Source organism: Hemitrygon akajei, chromosome 1 (assembly GCF_048418815.1).
Source record: "Hemitrygon akajei chromosome 1, sHemAka1.3, whole genome shotgun sequence".
In the NCBI taxonomy this organism is placed as follows: domain Eukaryota; kingdom Metazoa; phylum Chordata; class Chondrichthyes; order Myliobatiformes; family Dasyatidae; genus Hemitrygon; species Hemitrygon akajei.
The window spans coordinates 206,153,839-206,175,484 of record NC_133124.1 but is presented as its reverse complement, the minus strand read 5'-3'; the positions used below and the strand labels follow the sequence as shown (position 1 = coordinate 206,175,484).

The 21,646-nt window shown below is 47.1% G+C and overlaps 1 protein-coding gene across 2 annotated transcripts in view; it reads right to left on the bottom strand.

Annotated features, from left to right (window-relative positions):
* Window positions 1–2,139: 2,139 nt before the first annotated feature.
* sema4c (sema domain, immunoglobulin domain (Ig), transmembrane domain (TM) and short cytoplasmic domain, (semaphorin) 4C) overlaps window positions 2,140–21,646 on the bottom strand; it is a 134,758-nt gene continuing 115,251 nt past the window's right edge. For both annotated transcript variants that reach the window (XM_073059267.1, XM_073059277.1), the window contains exons 12-16: window positions 17,099–17,214; window positions 16,199–16,350; window positions 11,045–11,115; window positions 8,943–10,093; window positions 2,140–4,147 (exon numbers count right to left, since the gene is read on the bottom strand). In XM_073059267.1, the coding sequence (XP_072915368.1) occupies window positions 9,255–10,093; window positions 11,045–11,115; window positions 16,199–16,350; window positions 17,099–17,214 (1,178 nt within the window). In that variant the 3' untranslated portion in view covers window positions 2,140–4,147; window positions 8,943–9,254. The remainder of the gene's footprint in view (window positions 4,148–8,942; window positions 10,094–11,044; window positions 11,116–16,198; window positions 16,351–17,098; window positions 17,215–21,646) is intronic.

Here is a 21,646-nt window from a genome sequence, read left to right as displayed (position 1 = left end):
GTAAGTTGATGGAGAAGATCCTGGGAGGCAGGATTTATGAACATTTGGAGAGGTATAATGATTAGTAGTCAGAATAGCTTTGTCAAGGGTGGGTCGTGCCTTACGAGCCTGATTGAGTATTTTGAGGATGTGACTAAACACCTTGATGAAGGAAGAGCAGTAGATGTAGTGTGCATGGATTTCAGCAAGGCATTTGATAAGGTACCCCATGCAAGGCTTATTGAGAAAGTAAAGAGGCATGGGATCCAAGGGGATATTGCTTTGTGGATCCAGAACTGGCTTGCCCACAGAAGGCAAAGAGTGATTGTAGATGGGGCATAATCTGCATGGAGGTCGGTCACCAGTGGTGTGCCTCAGGGATCTGTTCTGGGACCCTTACTCTTCGTGATTTTTATAAATTACCTGGATGAGGAAGTGGAGGGATGGGCTAGTAAGTTTGCTGATGACACAAAGGTTGGAGGTGTTGTGGATAGTGCAGGTCTGTCAGAGGTTACAGTGGGACATTGATAGGATGCAAAACTGGGCTAAGAAGTGGCAGATGGAGTTCAACTCAGATTGGTGTGAAGTAGTTCATTTTGGTAGGTCAAATATGATTGCAGAATATAGGATTAATGGTAAGACTCTTGGCAGTGTGGAGGATCAGAGGGATCTTGGGGTCCGAGTCCATAGGACGTTCAAAGCAACTGCACAGGTTGACTTTGTGGTTAAGAAGGCGTAAGGCCTTCAATAATTGTGGAATTGAATTCAGGAGCTGAGAGGTATATAGGACTCTGGTCAGACCCCACTTGGAGTACTGTGCTCAGTTCTGGCTGCCTCACTACAGGAAGGATGTGGAAACCATAGGAAGGGTGCAGACGAGATTTACAAGGATGTTGCCTGGATTGGGGAGCCTGCCTTATGAGAATAGGTTGAGTGAACTCGGCCTTTTCTCCTTGGAGTGACGGAGGATGAGAGGTGACCTAATAGAGGTGTATTCAGATGATGAGAGGCATTGATAGTCAGAGACTTTTTCCCAGGGCTGAAATGGTTGCCACAAGAGGGTACAGGTTTAAGGTGCTGGGGAGTAGGTACAGAGGAGATGTCAGGGTAAGTTTTTTTACTCAAGAGAGTGATGAGTGCGTGGAATGGGCTGCCGGCAACGGGTGGAGGTGGATACGATAGGGTCTTTTAAGAGACTTTTGGATAGGTACATGGAGCTTAGAAAAATAGAGGGCTATGGGTAAGCCTAGTAATTTCTGAGGTAGGGACATGTTCGGCGCAACTTTGTGGGCCGAACGGCCTGTATTGTGCTGTAGGGTTTCTATGATGAACAGAGCATAACTCAAAGGTCCGAATAGCTCAATTCTGCTCCTTTGTCTTATGGTTTTGTGTTACATTCTATGACAGAAAGTTACATTTAGGTTTATATAACCACAGAAGTGACAATTCCAAGTACATTTTAGCAACAGCTTCTTCCCCTCCATCATCAGATTTCTGAATGGACAATGAAGCTATGTATGCCTCCTCAATATTAGGCAAGGGGATTTAATGTTTGGGGGCTTTTGCTTTACTTTTTAGTCGGTTTGGCACAACACTGGGGGCCGAATGGCCCGTTCCTGGGCAGCATGGTAGCTGTAGTGGTTAGCACAACGCTTTACATCAACAAGCTGTGAGATCGGGGTTCGATTCCCACCGCTGTCTGTAACGAAGTTTTGTACGTTCTCCCCGTGACTGAGTGTGTTTCCTCCAGGTGCTCTGGTTTCCTCCCACAGTCCAAAGGCGTACGGGTTAGAGTCGGCACCAGAAACATGACGTCACTTGTGGGTTGCCCTGATTTGATTATGACGCAAAACGACACATTTCACAAATGTCTGCATGACTTGTATTTTTTTGGCTTTCTCTTGCACATCAGGCATTGGTCTTTTTTTAATTGGGTCCTTTCTGGTTTCTTGCTTTGTGGCTACCTGCGAGCAAGCAAGTCTCAAGGTTGCATAATTTATACATTCTTTGATTCTAAATGTACCTGAAATGTTTTGATGTACACATGACACATAGAACCCTTTAAGTCTTGTGAACTCCCTCGCCATTTAAAGTTCATCCGAAAACAGACCCCGTTCAGCAGCAATATCAGATGACAAAGAAATAAAGACAAACTGCTGGTGCCTTACTAAATTTTAATCCTTTAAATTGATATAAAAATACTTTCATAAATATTTCTCCAGAGAGGCTGTACATTATTTAAATTACATGCTGAACTCAATAAGTTACATTAGAAAGTAGTGTATCACCTGCAGATTGATTCAAGTACATTGGATGCAACCACGTCACACACACAGATCCACAGCGCTGGGCACACGCAACAGCAGAATGTGCTACTTTGCTCTGATCGTGGGTTTGGTTGTTTCCATCGCCCCTCCTCACATCAACCCAAGGCCAACGGGGCCCGGTTGGCGTGAGCTTTGCTGCTTCGTGTGACTCTGAAGGCTGTCACCTCTCTGCAGAGCATCGAGCTGGACAACCCCCGTCTTTTCTGCCGTTTCCCGCTCATCGCCAATTGCTTCCAAGTCATTCCAAGTCTATTGTTCCCACTCGATTCATTCAAATAGGTGATAATTGCCCCCCCTCCCTTTAGCAGAATCGGGGCGAGACCTCAGGAAATAATCGCCTTCTCTCCGATCCTCCTAAAACCTCATCTCTGCACCACACTAATTCTGACTGAACTGAAACGTTCCTCGTTTTTCTCTCTCTCCGTCAACACCGACTTACTTTGAGCGTCGCCCACTTTTTCTCCCTTTATATTACACATACTTAATCCCCGGTTTTTCTCGTCCTCATAGGACGATCTCACTCCTTTAACCTCTTCTCCGCACCTTCACAATCATTATGTACAACTAAAACATTTTTAAACAAGACAAAAGAGGGATCAGGCACACTCCCGCAGTTGGATTGTGTAGATACTGAGTCAGTCCCCATAGTCTCCTTAAAAATTATCAGCTATCCTCACAATAATTCTCCAAATGAGCACAACAGTGCAGATCATCTTGTCACATTACTCCACACAGCACTGACATATCCTTGTCTTGTTAAATACACTCAGTGGCCACTACATTAGGTACACCGGCTCGTTAATGCAAATATCCAAAGAGCCAATCATATGGCAGCAACTCAGTACATAAAAGTACGCAGACATGGTCAAGAGGCTGTTGTTGTTCAGGCCAAACATCAGAAATGTGATCTAAGTGACTTTGACCACGGAATGATTGCTGGTGCCAGATGGGGTGATTTGAGTATCTCAGAAGCTGATCTCCTGGGATTTTCACGCACAACAGTCTCCAAAGCTAACAGTGAGTGGTGCATTAAATACCAAAGTGAGTGGCAGTTTGGTGGACAAAAACACTGTATTAACGAGAGAGGTCGGAGAATGGCCAGACTGGTTCAAGCTGACGGGAAGGTGAAAGTTACTCAGACAACCGCACATCACAACAGTGGTGTGCAGAAGAGCACCTCCTAAAGTACAACATGTTGAGCCTCAAGGTGGATGGGATACAGCAGCAGAGGACCACACCAGGTTCCATTCCTGTACCTAATAAAGTAGCCACTGAGTATAGAGTATAACAGCAACCAACAAGTTAAACATTCCTTGAATGTTCACAGCGCATGCCCCAGTCCATGAACACGGGCAGTAGGGGCCACCTTTAACGCTGTTTTCAAACCAACTCCCACCACCCATGTGGCAGGGTCATTCTATACAAAGGCTCCTTAACTCCTGGTAGAGACCTGTCCGGCAATTCGCTCTCTGAATGTCCAATGATTTATATAGAAAGCATCCAACTTCTCGGTCTGCTGCCCGATTTTACGGCGACCAATGTTGTTTGAACCGCACTGACTGACTTCTTCACTACTTCCTTTCCCAGCAGGACTGTAAGAAGTGCAAGATCACTCCATCCAGACTTGGCCACACATTCAGCTCCTGTTCAACGATCCCATTCTGCGCAGAGGGAGTCGGCCGCCATTCCGATGAGAGACGCTGCCCCTCAACGCCACCTGCCCCAGTGTCTCTTGCTGTCATACCAGAGAGGACATCCTGGCGACTTTGCCCAACGTGGCACGGCAGTGGGCATTCTCGGTGGGGTCACTGCAGTAACCGCTCGTCCACTGGCAGGTCACGCTGGAAAGGATTGGAAAGCGGGGTTAGTTTGGTGAGGGAGAGGGAACAGACCAGACACATACAACAGCATCCCATCATTCCTTCAGTTGCTCTGGTACCCAAACTCAGCACTGCAAAATGTTCTGGCCCCAGCACTCAGGCCATAAGATATAGCAGCAGAGTTAGAACGTTCGAACCTTCCAATCTGTTCTGCCATTCCACTGTGGTCGATCGATTTATTTTCTCTCTCAACCCCATTTTTGTGCCTTCTCCCCGTGACCTTTGACACCCTGACTAATCAAGAGTCCATCAGCCTCCGCTTTAAATGTACCCAATGAATTGGCCTCCACCGCTGTCTGTGGCAATGAATTCCCCACCCTCTGGCTAAAAGAAATTCCTCATTTCTGTTCTAGGGATGTGCTTCTATTCTGAGGCTGTGCCCTCTGGTCCTAGACCGTCCCACAATAAGAAATATCCCGTCCACATCCAGTCTACCTAGGCCTTTCAGTATTCAGGAGGTTTCACTGAGATCCTCCATCGTTCTCCTAAGCTCCAGTGAGTACAGGTCCAGACGCCACTCAGATGTTAACCCCTTCATTCCCAGGATCATTCTTGTAAACTTCCTTTGGATTTCATCCAATGCCAGCACATCCAGTATATGGGGCCCAAAATTGTTCACAATACCCCAAAAGTGGTTTGACCAATGTCCTAAGGGAAATACTCAGTGGGCTTGCTGAATAGAAGACGGAAGGAAATAATTTTTCTACAATAGAGGCCAATGAAACCATCATGTCTACGCTGACTCACAGAACAATCCCATTCTGCTCATGTAATTTCTACGCAACCTCTTTCACATATCACTGATTCCCCACCATCCTTCCCACTCACTTCCATGCTAGGGATAATTTACAGTAATCAATGATTCATTCATTATGTGCCGTGTCATATGATATCTTTCCATGACCATGATTGTTCTTGGGAAAGATATCCACAGAAGTGGTTTGCCACAGCCTTCTTCTGGGCAGTGTCTTTACAAGATTTCAGAGGTTGTCTGCCTGGCGCCAGTGGTCGCATAACCAGGACTTGTGATATGCACCGGCTGCTCATATGCCCATCCACCACCTGATCCCATGGCTTTGCACGACCCTGATCTGTGGGAGGGGTGGGGGACAGCTGCAGGCTAACGGAAGGAAGGAGCACCTTTGGTAGAGATGCATCTCCACTCCACCACCCAAATTAATGATTACTTATTAATATAAAGATATTAAAATTCAGTATCTTTGGGATGCGGGAGGAAATCTAGAGAAAGCCCACATGGACACAGGAAAACTCCGCAGAGACAGCAGCGGAGGTGAGGACTGAGCACAGCTGGGAGGCAGTAGCACACCATGCCACCCACAAGGGAGACTATAACCAGTGTGAACAGAGCTAGGGAGGGAGGGGGAGAGAGAGAGAGAGGGGAGAGAGGGGGGAGTCTCTCTCTCACACACACACAACACACACAACGTACAAACTCCGAAATGGACCGTGGTGGTAAATGAACCGTGATCTTACAGCCGATGATGAAAAGCCTCACGCTAACCACTACCCTCAACATACATTTGTGCTATAGGGAGAAGAGACAGAGAAGAGACAGAGTTCATCATGTTGATTCCTGGGATGGAGAGTCTAGGCTGCCAGGTGACTGGAGGAAAGTTGTCAGAGGTAGGTTTGTTTACTCAGAACATAGGAAAATAAAATCTCACTGAAACATACAAAACTCTTACAGAAAATGACAGGGAGTTCAGAATTGATGTTTCCATTGGCAACAGTCAGAGGTCCATCTCAGAATGAGGGGCTGAGTCCGAATGTAGTGAAATGTCTTTCCAGAGTGTTGAACCATTGGAATTATCTAAATCAAGAGCTTGTAGAAGCTCAGCTGCTGAGTATATTTGACAGAGATTTTTTGAGATTAAGAGAATCAAAGCCTGTGGGTCCTTGTGTGTTTTTACGTCCCCAGTGGAGAGGACAAAGGCAAAGAATTAAAGCGCGAGGTGGAAGATTTAAGATGGAATTGAAGGGAATTCTCATTCAGAGGTTGGTGGGTGTATTCAGCAAGCTGACAGAAGTCAAGGCAGGTATAATTGCAACATTATGAAGACATTTAGACAGTTACATGGATAGGAAAGGCTGAGAGAGATTTGGGCCGAAGGCGGGCAAAATGGGAGAAGCTCACTTTGACAGCTTGGTGAGCACAGGTCAGTTAGGCCTCAGGGCCCATTTCCATGCTGTATGGCTGGAAAATTCCTTTGAGATAAAAGGTCACCACAATCTAATTGGCTGATCCTTGTATCACAGCAGGTCCGGGTGGGTGGGGCAAGTGGCAAACTCCGCCCCTCAAAGGATGCTACAATCAAGCCAATACCCAAACCCTCGATTACACTCCAGCCTGCATTTGGGACTTGACGACAAGGAGAAGTGAAATTAATTATTTTCTGCCTTTTTTTTTAATATATCTTGTGAGGAAAGGTTGAGTAAGCTAGGGTTTTTCTCTTTCGAGAAAAGGAAGATGAGTGGTGATTTGATAATGCTGTATGAGATTATAGGAGGTATTGTTAGAGTGGACAGTCCCCCAGGGTGCCAATGACTAGTACCTGCAGGTATCCTTTTAAGCCGACTGGAGGGAAGTTTAGGGGGGCTGTCAGAGGTAGGTTTGCTTACTCAGAGACTGTTTAGTGCTTGGAAGACAATGCCTGGGGTGGGTGTAGAGGCAGATACATTTAAGGAAATTTAAGAAACTCTTAGGTAGGCACACAGATGAAAGAAAAATGCAGGGCACTGGCTGTGTAGGGTGAAGAGTTAAGTTGATCATGGAGTTGGATAGAAGGTTGGCAGAACATTGCGGGCCAAAGGGCCTGTTCAGAGCTGTACTGTTCTATGTTCTACATGCTCTACCAGCAGTCCCGCTAAAATGAGATAGGCACCGGCCCCAGGTCCATTTTCCAAAGGTCATCTTCAGGGAAGAGACCAGCTCCGGCATGAACTTCAAGGCAGCAAACTTGATGGGACTGGGACACATCCACCCCCGAATCCCAGATGGGCAGCAGGACAAACTGGGCTGTCAACCCCTCTGGCTCAGCGTCCTCTGACACTGGCTGTGCTAGGGATGACAGAGACAGGTGGAGCTAGTCCATAGTAATGACATCCATCAAGATGCAGTAGCATTACTCCCAACACGCCCATGGTCATCAACCTGATACCTTGACCGTTACCCTCTCCATAAATAGCTAATAGATCTGCTGCCCCCCAAGCTCCAATGATCCCGGTTCAATCCTGACCCCTGGCTCTGTCCATGTGAAGCTGGCAAGTTGTTCCTGAGACCACGTGGTTTTTATCCGGGTGCTCCTGCTCCCCCACCCCCACCATCCCAAAGATGGTAGGTTAATTGGCCACTGGTGTGTAGGTGAGTGCTGGTGGGATTGGTGTAAGTGGGCGGTTGAAGGTCAGCATGGAATTGGTGGCCGAAGGGCTTGTTTCTGCACCACGTGGCTCTACAGCTCAAGGAGAGGTGTAGACCACACACCTAAATACCTTACCACGTCGAATCACAGAGCAGAGAAACAGGCCCTTCAGCCCAACTGCGAACCGTGGCCCATACTGACCAAGATTCCCAACTAAGCAAGTCCCATTTACCAAAATTTGGCACATATCCCTCTAAATCAGGGGCTCCCAGTCTGGGGCCCACAGGCCCCTTGTTTGATGGTATTAATTAATTGTTATTATTATTGACATACTGCGCAGAATAAGCCATTCTGGCCCTTTGAGCCATGCTGCCCAGCAACCCCCGATTTAATCCTGGCCTAATAGAACATACATAGAACTTAGAAACCTACAGGCCCTTCAGCCCACAATGTTGTGACGACCATGTAACCTACTCTAGAAACTGCCTAGAGTTACCCTACCTAATAGTCTCGTATAAGAGCCTATTGTTTCCGCTTCTACCACTGTCGCTGGCAGTTCATTCCACGTACCCACTGTGTGGCAAAGACAGGGCAATTCACAATGACCAATCAACCAACCAACCGGTACTTTGGACTGTGGGAGGAAACCAGGACGCCCAGAGGAAAAAGGTCACGGAGTGGAAAGTACAAAGTCCTCACAGCAGCGGCGTGAATTGAACCCAGGGCGCCGGCACTGTAAAGCGTCGCGCTAATCACTTTGCTACCGCGCCCTATTGGTCCATGGCATGAAAAACGTTGGGAACCCCTGCTCTGAAGCTCTCCCATCCACGTATCCGGCCAAGCCCCTTTTAAATATTGTTAATGTACCTGCCGCAACCACTTCCTCCGGTAGTTCATTCCACGTATTGATCACCCTCTGGGTGAGAAAGTTGCCCCTATGGTTCCTATTAATTCTCTCCCCTCTCACCCTATGAGTTCTAATTGTAGACTCTCCCAACCCTGGTAAAACAAAGACAGTGTGCATTCACACTATCTAAGCCCCTCATTTTCTGCTCCCCTATAAGATCACCCTTCACTCACCAATGAATAGAGCCCCTACCCGCTCACCTGTCTCTATCAATCAGTCCCTCAAGTCCACGTAAACCTTCTCTGCAATATTCCCAGCACAATGGCATCTTCGCCACAGCAGAGTGGCCAAAAAAACACAATACTCCAAATGAAGCCTCGCCAACATCTTTAACGACAGCTTCGTAAAGACATTCCCGCGTCTACACTCGGTGCCTTGGCTTACGAAGCCCAGCGCGTCGAAAAGGCCCCCCTCACCGCCCCGCCCGCCCGTGCAAAACGAAAGGGCCCTCGCGGTAACCTGCCCTTACCTGACCACCGGGCAGCAGCTCCATCCAGAGCAACCATGGAACGAGGGGAAAGCATGCGTCAGCCCACGAGTCTCTCTCTGCATGTTCACAGTACGGATAAAGTTCAGCCACAGTAAGAGTGAATGGGATTGCACAGATATAGCCTGTGGTGCCTCAGCTGCGTATGTCTTTTGGAGTTAGTTTTTGTTCGGGACTCAAGCGTTTAAATGTCGTCTCTCGTGAATTATGTACAAGGTTTCAGTGTTGGGTTCCTCGTTGCTATTTACAGGGAACTTGAGGTAGCTGGGTGCTGAGAAGGGGCCTGCCCTCTGGTCATACTGAAGACTCCTCGGGGTTGGCGTCGGGCAACATCTGCCGCTGCTTCAGCTTCTTCCTCAGCTCCTCGGAGAAGGGGTCGGCCCCCTCCTCGCCCAGCTGCAGCCGGATGTAGCCGTTGGTGTTGGCGCCGCGTATGTTGGCCAGGTTGAGGCGGGTGGGGGACTGAACGGCGGTGGGCAGGGGCTGGCCGGGGATTCCGTTGGCCGCGCCGTTGTGCGACGGTGATCCCCCGTTCTGGCAGACGGCATGCCCCGGCACGATCTTCAGGGAGCCGTCGGAGTAATAGTAGGAGGGCGCCTCCCACAGCTTCTCGTCTGAGCTGGAGGTCTGGCTGGGGATGAAAGTGGTGCCCCGGGGCAGCTCCTTGGGCAGGATGAGCTCGGTGGCCCGGGAGCCCGAAGCCTCCCTCGCTTCGGCCGTTTTCTCCAGCTGCTTCTTCAGCTTGCGGTTCAGGTAGATGACCGTCCCCAGCAGGCAGGCCAAGATCAAGGCACCCAGGATCAAGACGGCCAGCCACACCAAGCCGAGGTTGAAGCCCGCAGAGCGGCTCTCCAAGGCCACGGCTTGACTGGAGTACACGACCAGCGAGTAGTTCCCCACTAGAACTCGCCCGTGTTTCTCTTCCGAGTAACACGAGTAGCTGCCACCATGTTCCGAGCCCACGTCCAGTATCTGCAGGGCCTTGGGATGGATCTCGTAGCCTCTACTGGAGACCCTGGTCAGGTCCTGGCCCTCAAACAGCCACCTGGGCTCAGCCATGTTGGATAACAACACGCAAGGTATGAGGATGTCAGTGCCTGTGACCACGGTGACGGTCTTGGATCTCGAGTCCCCTGAGAGAGAGAGAGATGTAGAGACAGAGAATAATCAGTCTCAAGCAGAAAACCAAAGCAGGAGACAAACGAGTCTGCTTCATCAATCAATAAGACAGCTCCACAGTTTGATCTGATCCCATCATCTACACTCTCTTAGTTCTGGAGATCTTCTGATCTATTGATTTCTGATGTCTGATTCAATAAGACTTAGGATTGGGCCATTTGGCCCATCGAGCCTATTCTGCAATTCAAATTTGGCTGAGTTTCCCCCCCCCATCACATTCTTCACCCTCTCCCTGCAACCCTTACTAGCCCCCCTTACCAATCACAAATTATCAGTCTCTGCCATACAAACACCCAAATACTTGGCATCAGTCACAGAGGTACACAGCAGGGGATGAGGCCCTTCGGCCCGACTCATTCAGGCCGACCCGTGGCCACACGTCCAACAGTCGAGCATCTCGGTGTCACACTACAGAGTCAGCCACGACTTCCAGCTGTAATTCCCGAAGGAGTTGCGTTGGAGGGCGGATGGAGAGGAAATCAATCTGAAACACCTTATCTTAAAAAGACAGGAGTGTTTGAACGGTGGTTGAACAATTTCAATGTAAGTATTAACCAATTGATGAGATAGTATATGGCAAGGGAGTGTGGGGGGGGGGGGGGGGAACTGTCTAATTCTCTCTCCCTCGCTCACACACACAAACCCAGATGTCAGTGCGGTTGGTCGAGCACAGAGTTATTGAACTCGGACCAAGTCACCAGCCACCTACTCTTAGTAGGTGTGTTCGAGAATGCCAACACACCAGCCAGGGCAGGTGTGCCCTTGTAATGACTACAGCAGTGGGGGTGGGTACCTCATACCAGCTGCCGAGCTGAGCAAGAGTTTGCCTGCTCCTGACCAGTTGGAGGTTCCCAGTACACGCGAACATCATGAGACAACACCCTTTCCTTTCCGACACCAGTTACCTTTGGCAGGCTCCATCCTTTGACACAAATCAACGTTGGCAAATTCTATGTCCTGATACACCACAGCATTTCTAAGGAAACAAAAAGAAGATTGGCTGGAGGTTAACTTTGACAAATAGTGAGGTCAGCGGAGAAGATCATCGGGGTCTCTCTTCCCGCCATCACGGACATTTACACTACACGCTGCATCCGCAAAGCAAACAGCATTATGAAGGACCCCACGCACCCCTCATACAAACTCTTCTCCCTCCTGCCATCTGGGAAAAGGCTCTGAAGCATTCGGGCTCTCACGACCAGACTATGTAACAGTTTCTTCCCCCACGCCATCAGACTCCTCAATACCCAGAGGCTGGACTGACACCTTACTGCCCTATTGTCTTGTTTATTATTTATTGTAATGCCTGCACTGTTTTTGTACACTTTATGCAGTCCTGGGTAGGTCTGTAGTCTAGTGTAGTTTTTTTCTGTATTGTTTTTTTTACGTAGCTCAGTCTAGTTTTTGTACTGTGTCATGTAACACCATGGTCCTGGAAAAAATGTTTCATTTTTACTATGTACTGTACCAGCAGTTATGGTCGAAATGACAATAAAAGTGACTTGACTTGTCTTGAGATACCGAGCCCCTCTCCTTAAAATACCGTGGTCGATGGAAATCAGAATTCAAAACAGTAATTGCTCAAAAGCTTATGTGGACAGAGAAACGAGTTGATGTTTCATGCTGATGACTGCTTTTGGTCATGATTGGCTAACTGTGCTCAAAACAACATTTCAAAGGCAGCCCCTTTTTGCACGAGTAATCAGATCGCAGGAGGTTCTTAATATGATTTTTTTTTTGTACTTAGCCTTCTGTGGTCAGGATCGACCATGGATGTTGAGTCCTAACTCTCTAGATACGCAAGCCTGGGCAGTACAATATGGAGGGCAAGCTGTTGCCCGTGTAGCAAGCTCCCCCTCTCCATGCAGCTGATGAACCCAAAGGAACGGCAGAGACTGATACAGTTTGGCGCCAGCAACATCACAGGAGTTGCCTGTCAGCGTTGTAGTTAACATAGGAATGCCTTGGGGAAACGAGCTCCGGATATTCCCTCTGGGTTTACTCCCAAAGCCTTCCACATGAGTGGGTATAGCCACCATGCAGCACAGGTTTGAGATCAGAGTTCCACTTCTCCTAGATGAGCTGACAACCACAGCTGATGAGCCCCATCTACCTGAAGTGACTGGCTTTAAGGCACTAGTAACCTGCTTTTGCCCTTTCTCCTGTCAGTAAAAACAGTTCTACCAAGCTTAGTAGCTAAGCCACACCTGAAGGCAAGGAGCTGGACTTGGTTGTCACAGGCTATTAAGGCACACACCATTGGGAGCATGTAATTTAGATAGATAGATAGATAGATAGATACTTTATTCATCCCCATGGGGAAATTCAACATTTTTTCCAATGTCCCATACACTTGTTGTAGCAAAAACTCATTACATACAATACTTAACTCAGTAATAATATGATATGCATCTAAATCACTAACTCAAAAAGCATTAATAATAGCTTTAAAAAAAAGTTCTTAAGTCCTGGCAGTTGAATTGTAAAGCCTAATGGCATTGGGGAGTATTGACCTCTTCATCCTGTCTGAGGAGCATTGCATCGACAGTAACCTGTCGCTGAAACTGCTTCTCTGTCTCTGGATGGTGCTATGTAGAGGATGTTCAGGGTTTTCCATAATTGACCGTAGCCTACTCAGCGCCCTTCGCTCAGCTACCGATGTTAAACTCTCCAGTACTTTGCCCACGACAGAGCCCGCCTTCCTTATCAGCTTATTAAGACGTGAGGCGTCCTTCTTCTTAATGCTTCCTCCCCAACACGCCACCACAAAGAAGAGGGCGCTCTCAACAACTGACCTATAGAACATCTTCAGCATCTCACTGCAGACATTGAATGACGCCAACCTTCTAAGGAAGTACAGTCGACTCTGTGCCTTCCTGCACAAGGCATCTGTGTTGGCAGTCCAGTCTAGCTTCTCGTCCAACTGTACTCCCAGATACTTGTAGGTCTTAACCTGCTCCACACATTCTCCATTAATGATCACTGGCTCCATATGAGGCCTAGATCTCCTAAAGTCCACCACCATCTCCTTGGTCTTGGTGACATTGAGACGCAGGTAGTTTGAGTTGCACCATATCACAAAGTCCTGTATCAGTTTCCTATACTCCTCCTCCTGTCCATTCCTGACACACCCCACTATGGCCGTGTCATCAGCGAACTTCTGCACATGGCAGGACTCCGAGTTATATTGGAAGTCAGATGTGTACAGGGTGAACAGGACCGGAGAGAGTACGGTTCCCTGTGGCGCTCCTGTGCTGCTGACCACTGTGTCAGACCTACAGTCTCCCAACCGCACATACTGAGGTCTATCTGTCAAGTAGCTTGTCCCCATTACCACCCCCAGCTATTACAACCTTAAGGAACACATTTAGGGAATTAGTAGAGAATAGGCAAACACAGATAAACACGAGGGAGTACATTCAAAAAGGAAGAGCAGGGATGTTATTTGGAGCTTGAAAGACACGAGACAAAATGGCAGAAAGATAAAGGTACCTCAGGAGTATAAATGATGGCTTAGTGTGAATGGGCTGTTGGTGGTTAGCACAGACTTGGTGGGCAGAAGGGTCTGTTTCCATACTGTATCTCTTTATGACTCCATACACTTACCACCAAAAGTTTGCGCCAACTTTCCTACGGCTACTTAACCCGTCTTTCAGAGGTGGAAGGAAATTGGGACACCTGGTGGAAATTCATCTAGTCATGGGAAGAACACAGCTAGCCCTCAAGGTCAGGTCCCAGATGTTTGGGGCTGTGAGGGAGCAGCACTACCTGGTGTTCACCATCACTGTTGCTTTAATCTGTCAGACTTGGTTATACAAGCGTGGAGGTCAGCCAATCGAACGGAAGCCGGTTACACGTTGGCGCAATCTCACAGAACAACTCTTCGACTAGGAAATGGAAAGCGAGGGGGAAGGAGAAGGGAGCAATCATCAGAAGTTAGAGAAATCAAATTTCATGCCATCGGGTTGGAGGCTAGCCAAGCCGATTATGAGGTGTTGCTCCTCTAACCCGAGTTTGGCCTTATCGTGCCAGTACAGGAGGCCACGGACAGACGCGGCCAGCAGGTGATCCTGCCTTCCGTAACAGACAGAGCAAAGGTGCTCGATAAAGCAATTCCCAATCTTCGTCCGCTCTCACCGATGAAGAGCAGGTTGCACAGCAGTTATCTAGGCAACTCCCTTTTCCTCCCCAGCTTCTCCTCTCACAGCTTCTGGCGAAGCAGTAGAGATTAGAACACAGGTCTGACCCTTTGTACAACTTGACTTCCGCATGCACCGCTTCCTTTCACGAACACAAAGCCCCGGTCCCTGGGGTCGAACAATTATTGGGAGATTACCCAGAATTCAAAACCTGCCCTCTTCCTAAAAGGAAGCCACCTCCTTGGATAGTAGCTGACTGCAAACTCAATAAAGGACATCCTCTGCTCAATGCACACAGCTCAAGAGGAAACTACTGACATGATGAAGAAAATCCTCAACACCACATCACTTTCATCATTGCCCTAAGTGCCCATGAAGTAAGGGGCAGTAAGTAGACAGACAAGATCATAACGACATAAATGGTGAGGTCAGGTGTCTGTCCTCAAACGTCTTTGCTGCTCAGTTGTGGCCAATTCTCACACATTTAGGCTATTTGACTGTGAGAGGCATCACCTTCAGCTTTCCTTGCCCAAAGCCCATATGCAGTAAACGCTAACCCATGAAAGGCAGATTAAAAATTGCTGCCCAACCACCGTGCAGTCTAGAAAGTTCAAGGAATTTTCAGCTCAGCTTCTTAATGCCAAATTCATGTGATTGGTGGCAGGACCTTCCTGAGCTTTGCTCCCTCTCCCAAAGAGCTGGAGAGCAGAACAAAGTCTCTTGCAAGAGATAGAAATGAAAGATCAAATTTGCAATTTTCCTCGTGTGCATGGCTTACACTGAAGCAACACAGGTCAAAGTGCATAAACCAGAGGCCTAAAATGCCACACCACCAGGTTCAGGTACTTTCCTACAGCCATCAGTAGCTTGAAACCACCAGCACAACCTTAACCCTAGCTCAACATCAGAACACTACGGACTGCCTCATGTTCCCAGTATTACTTATTCATTTTTAAAAAAAATTATTATTGGCATGATTTTCCACATTAAATGGTTGTCAGTCTTAGTTAGGTATAACTTTTCATAAACTATATTGCATTCCTTTACTTTCCTGTGAATGCCTGCAAGAAAAGGCAGTATATGGTGAGATATGCACACGTTATAAGGGGATTCGACAAATCATTGTCAGTGTTATTTATTTGTACAGTTTGTCTTCTTCTGCATATCGGTTGTTTGTCAATCTTTAAGAAGTTTTTCACTGAATCTATTGTACTTCTCCGTTCTAGTGTGAATGTCCGCAAGGAAACGAATCTCAAAGTAGCGTATGGTGACATACATGTACTTTGATGATAAACTTGTTCTGAACTTTGAACCTTGGGCACACAGCCATGGACTAGCCTTTAATTGTATATTTTTTGCACTAACGTCTTGCTTACGCAGTCTTTGTTTCCACCATACAGTATAATTTTGTTTAATTATAGATCACTTGCATTCTGTGTGTTGTCTGTACCTATACTCTTGTGACGCTTCTGAAAGCAAGCTTGTTATCGTTCCTCACCGTACTTGTACCCATCTTGACTTGAGAAGATAAATCACACACAGTGCCATTCCAAATCGGGCGAAGTGGTTAGCACACCGCTTTACAGTGCCAGCGACCCCGGTTCAATTCCCGTCACTGTCTATAAGGAGTTTGTACGTTCTCCCCATCACCACTTGCTCCGGTTTCCTCCCACAGTCCAAAGTCAGCCCATCGGTCATTGTAAGTCGTCCCGTGATTAGGCTAGGGTTAAATCGGGGGATTGCTGGGTGGCGCTATACCTCAATAAATAAATATCAATCAGCTTTCTCCTAAACATTCATGATACCTATATTCATCATGTGCCTTGATGTAAAAGCTGTTCTCATATTGTATCCCCCCCTCTGATGCTGGGCCAAGTGGACCAGGATAACCTCAAGAGTGGCAGGAATCGCACTGCTTACTTCGTCAAGCTGTCGATTGCCAAGCATTCGTGGTTGGCCCAGGCACAGTGAGGATCCCTGGCCAGCAGGCAGTCCGCACAGCTTTGATACTTCTGACAGTCACTGACGGGGATCTGGACCACCTGACTCCGCGAGCCGGCAAACAGGAGTTTCTGCGGGAAGGAAGGGGGTTGTCAGAATTAATCAAGAACTCGTTACTCTAAACGGATCCAGAACAGCAGAAAGGTTGGGTGAGCTCAAACTTTTCTCTTTGGGGGCGAAAGAGAATGAGAGGCAACTTTATAGAGGTTTACAAAATGATAAGGGGCGTAGATAGAGTGGACAGCCAGTGCCTTTTGCCCCCAGGGCCAAAGCAGCTAATTACAGCAAGATATATTATTAAGGTGACTGGAAAAAAGTACAGGGGGAGATGTCAAAGGTAACTTTTTTTTAAAAAAAGAGTGGTAAGTATGTCGAACACACTGCCAGGGGCAGATACATTAGGAATATTTAAGAGACTCTTGGATGGGCACATGAATGACAGAAAAAATGGAGGGGTTGTTATATGGGAGGGAAGGGTTAAATTGCTCTTGGAGTAGGTTGAAAGTTCGACACAACAGCAAAAACCTCCATGTTTGTAGGTGGTATCAAAACGGGCTTGCAACCTCTCGCTGTCTCTCTGGCCCAGGTTTACCTTTCACAAGTTGAAAGACCTTACTGTAGATTTGCCCATCTGACATGTGCCACTGCCCAGACCCACTCAGAGGCACACGCACTGCAGCCGACAGGGACACAGCTGAAAAGACTGCGGGCCTATCCTCCAGAGCGCATGCCTCCGCACATCGAGCTTCAGAGGCTGCGTGCAGTTTAGGAGGTGGATTCATCCCACTGATCTGATAAGAGGAAACTGGCCCGACTTACCTTTTTCTTGGAGATGGCCAAGCTTTCCACGGGCTGCGCCTCCTCAAACAGCTGGACCTCCTCAATGATGTGCGCCTTAGATCCGATCATTATGGCCTTCTGAAGCCATCCCGCTCCTGGGGGTGGGGAAGGGGAAGAGGAAAGCACACGGTACTGTAATCACATGAAACGGACCTCTGCAAACCGAGCGATGAGAAAACCAAGACACAAATCCACCCGCATCAGGATTCAGCCCAAGTTAAGGCTCTTTCTTTCAGTCAGCAGATGGATCAGAGATCTCAGTTTTCCTCTGAACAGGGAAACGTAACTAAACGGGCTTAACTCCCCCCAAGAAACAAGAGTCAAATAGCAAACTGCATCTACGCAGCAACCAGAAGTTCGCCGTACTAAATTTAGCATGGTGGAGAGATGAGGTCATCAAACTGAAGTAAAACTGTTTCATAAAGCTCAGTGCAGGCCGATCGGCCCACAATCTTGTGCCAGTCCTTCGACCAACTTCAAACCAAGGGTTCCCAACCTGGGATCCGCAGACCCTTCAGTTAATGGTAGGGGTCCATGACTTAAAAAAGGTTGGGAACCCCTGCCCCAAACCTCCCCTCCTACACAGACATCCATTTTTCTTTCATCTGTACCTACTTAAGAGTCTCTTAAGTGTCCGTAATGTATCTGCCTCTAGCACCATCCCTGGCAGTGTGTTCCAATCACCTACCAGTCTGTGTAACAAAAAAGCCTACCTCCGATATTCCCTCCATACTTTCCTCCAATCAACATAAAATTATGCCTCCTCATATTAGCAAACAATCTGGGATGCTTCACGAGCTTACGTGTCATCGATGCACAGGCTTCTCTCTCTATAGATGCTGCCTAACCAGCTGTGTTTCTGGCATTTTCCTGTTGTTATTTTAGACTAGTAACAGTTTGGGCTAAGTGATAGTTTTAAGCAACACACACACACACACACAATGCTGGAGGAACTCAGCAGGTCAGGCAGCATCTATGGAAAAGACTGAACAGTCGACGTTTCAGTCCGAGACCCTTCACGTTGCTTTGGATTTCCAGCACCTGCAGATTTTCTCATTATTTGTAGTATTAAGCATCATTTTATAGGAGAGGGAGATGCAGGAACTCTGCATGGAGGCGTTTCCAGGGCTTGAAGTCAAAGCAGCAGTCACCAAGTGGCAGAACACTTAAATTCAGGGAGAGTCATGAAGCCAGAACTGGAGGAGCTGATAAAAGGGGAAGGTTACACAGGAGCAGAGGAGCCTACAGACACGGGGCCTGAAAGTAACATTGAGCGCTGTCATAAGGAAGCAGCTTCCATCCTCATGGACGCCATTCAGGCCACACTCGGTTCTCATTACGGTCATCAGGAAGGAGATACAGGAGCTTTAGCTCCCACACCACCAGGTTCAGCAACAGTTATGACCCAAACTAACTCCACAATCTATGAACTCGCTTTCAAGCATTTGAACAACTCCTGTTCTCGGTATTATTGAAATAATTAGTTAATGTACACACACTCTCGTTATTGGGTCCCCCCCCCCCATATTGGAACAGTCTGTCTCCGTTTACACATTAATTGTTAGTCAATATTTGTTTTTGAGTTGTCCTGGTTTCCTCCCACAGTCCAAAGACAGACCGGTTAGCAGGTTAATTGGTCATTGTAAGTTGTCCTGTGATTAGGCTAGGGTTAAATCGGTGGGTTGCTGGGTGGTGAGTCTCGAAAGGCCAGGAGGGCTTTCCGCACTGTATCTCTAAATAAATAGAAACATAGAAAACTTACAGCACAATACAGGCCCTTTGGCCCACATAGTTGTGCCAAACATGACCCTACCTTAGAAATTACTAGGCTAACCCATAGCCCTCTATTTTTCTAAGCTGCATGTACCTATCCAAAAGTCTCTTAAAAGACCCTATCGTATCCACCTCCACCCCTGTTGCCAGCAGCCCATTCCACACACTCACCACTCTCTGAGTAAAAAACATACCCCTGACATCTCCTCTGTACCTACTCCCCAGCACCTTAAACCTGCGTCCTCTTGTGGCAACCATTTCAGCCCTGGGAAAAAGCCTCTGACTATCCACACGATCAATGCCTCTCATCATCTTATACGCCTCTAACAGGTCACCTCTCATCTTCTGAGTTCACTCAACTTATTTTCATAAGGCATGCTCCCCAATCCAAGCAACATCCTTGTAAATCTCCTCTGCACCCTATCTATCGCAATAAATAAACAAACAAACGAAAAACTAAATAACATAGTTGAGGGACTCAGCAGGACAGGCAGTGAAGCTCATACAGTTCTGGCTGCTTCACTATTGAAAAGCCATAAGACAATTCCTTACATCAAACGGAGGTATATACAGTACATGAAAGTTGTCAAGTACCTTTCAAGTGCATTCAGCTTACACAGAATGTTTTGTTAATTCAAAAAGGATTACACAACTATGAAAGGTGCATTTAAAAAGCTCTTGGATAGGCAAAGGGTGGAGGGATACTGATATTGTGTGGGCAGAGCGGATTAGCTTAGTTAGGCATTAAAATTGTTATTGTAGTTTAATTTTCCATAAGGTATAGCTGCAGAATTACTCCATTTCAGCCATCAAGCCTGCTCTGCCATTTCATCATGGCTGATCCATTCTGGCTCTCAGCTGCAATCTCCTGCCTTCCCTCCATGTCCATTCATGCCCTGACTAATCAAGAATCTATTGACCTCAGCCTTAAATATACCCAATGACTTGACCTCCACAGCCATCTCTGTGGCAATAAATTCCAGATTCACCTCTCTCTGGCTAAAGAAATTCCTCCTTATCTCTGTTCTAAATGTATGCCCCTCCATTCTGAGGCTGTGTCCTCTGATCTTAGACTCCCCCACCACAGGAAACATCCTCTCCACATCCCCTCTACTGAGGCCTTCCACTATTCAATAGGCTTCAATGAGGTCACGCCTCATTATTCTGAATTGCAGTAAGTATGACAAGCCTTTCAATCCCGGAATCATTTTCGTGAACCTCCTTTGAACCCTCTCCAATGTCAGCACATCCTTTCTTAGATAAGGAGCCAAAAACTGCTCACGATACTCAAATGAGGCCTCACCAGTGCCTTATAAAGCCTCATCATTACATCCTTGCTTTTATATTCTAGTTCTCTGAAAATGAATGCTAGCATCGCATTTGTCTTCCTACCGATTCAACCCCCACATTAACCTTTCGAGAATCCTGCACAAGGACTCCCAGGTCACTTTGCAACTCAGATTTTTTGAATTTTCTCTCCATTTAGAAAATACAAACGTTTGTAGTTCACCCTTTGATTTCTTCTACCAAAGTGCATAACCATACACTTCCCGGCACTGTATTCCATCTGTCACCTCTTTGCCTATTCTCCTAATCTAAGTCCTTCTGTAGCCTCCCTACTTCCTCAAAACTACCTGCCCTCCACCTAGATTTTCCTGCTTGCTTGTATTTTTAACATAATCACCTAAATACATGTAATTATTCAGTGAATTTTTTGGTAATTACAGTGTAGTTACTTCCATATTTACCTAGAAACTTCTAAAGTTTTCTGTAGCAGGAGTCACGCCACATGAACCTGGCTTTTTTGGGTTAATCTCTAGTCTACGTGAAGTCCACAGCTACAACTTAGTCTCGGCTTTTCTTTGTTCTCTCAATGCTTCTTCTTTGTACTTGTAATACTTAACAAAACAATCGTAAGCAATAATTTTTGTGGCTCATTCTTGACTTCTGAAGAAGCTTCAGATTGGGTCCAACATTTACTAGTTTAAGCAAGCTGGCGAGGGGTGTGGGTTGATGTGCTCTCCCTGTGCCGCAGGGCTTGGATCTGTCTGCAATATTCTCCAGAAATAACCCAACCACGTGTGACTCTTAATGCGCGTCTGCTTGTCATCAGTACCACCCCTGAACTAAATCTGTCTGCCCACTTTCAAGAGGGTACAGTTTCCCAGCGAGGGAATGTCGAGGCGCAGAGCCTGAAGACATACAGACTCCTCCCCACCAGCCTTTCCTTCTCAGCGTTATACCTCTGTTCACACTGACAAGAAATACCATGCATTCAGAGCGCACTTGAGAAAGGAATTTGTCCTCAGCCCGATGCAGACAGATGGGATTAGTTTAAGTGGTCAGCAGCAGATATGTTATGGGCCAAAGGGCCTGTGCTGTGCTGTCGATGTTTCCACTCACGGGAGAACCCTGAATGACGGTATGAGGCTACAAGAGGGTGATCATTTAAAACTAAGGTGTGCCAGAATTTTTTCCTTACAGAGGATGGCGAATCTCTGGAATTTTCCACACCTACTGATTGTGGAGGATGATTATTTTTTAAAAAACGATCAGAAATGGGGAACAGGCGCAGAAGGGGAATTAAGATCATGACAGATGAGCCACGATTACGTTTAATGATGGAGTACACTTGAGGGGGGGGCCCCAAGTGACCTACTCCTGCTATTTTGTGTGACCCCCCCCCAATTACATATATATCCCTCTCTCTCCACCAGTCTTCCAGAGAAAACTTGAGACATAGAACATAGAACA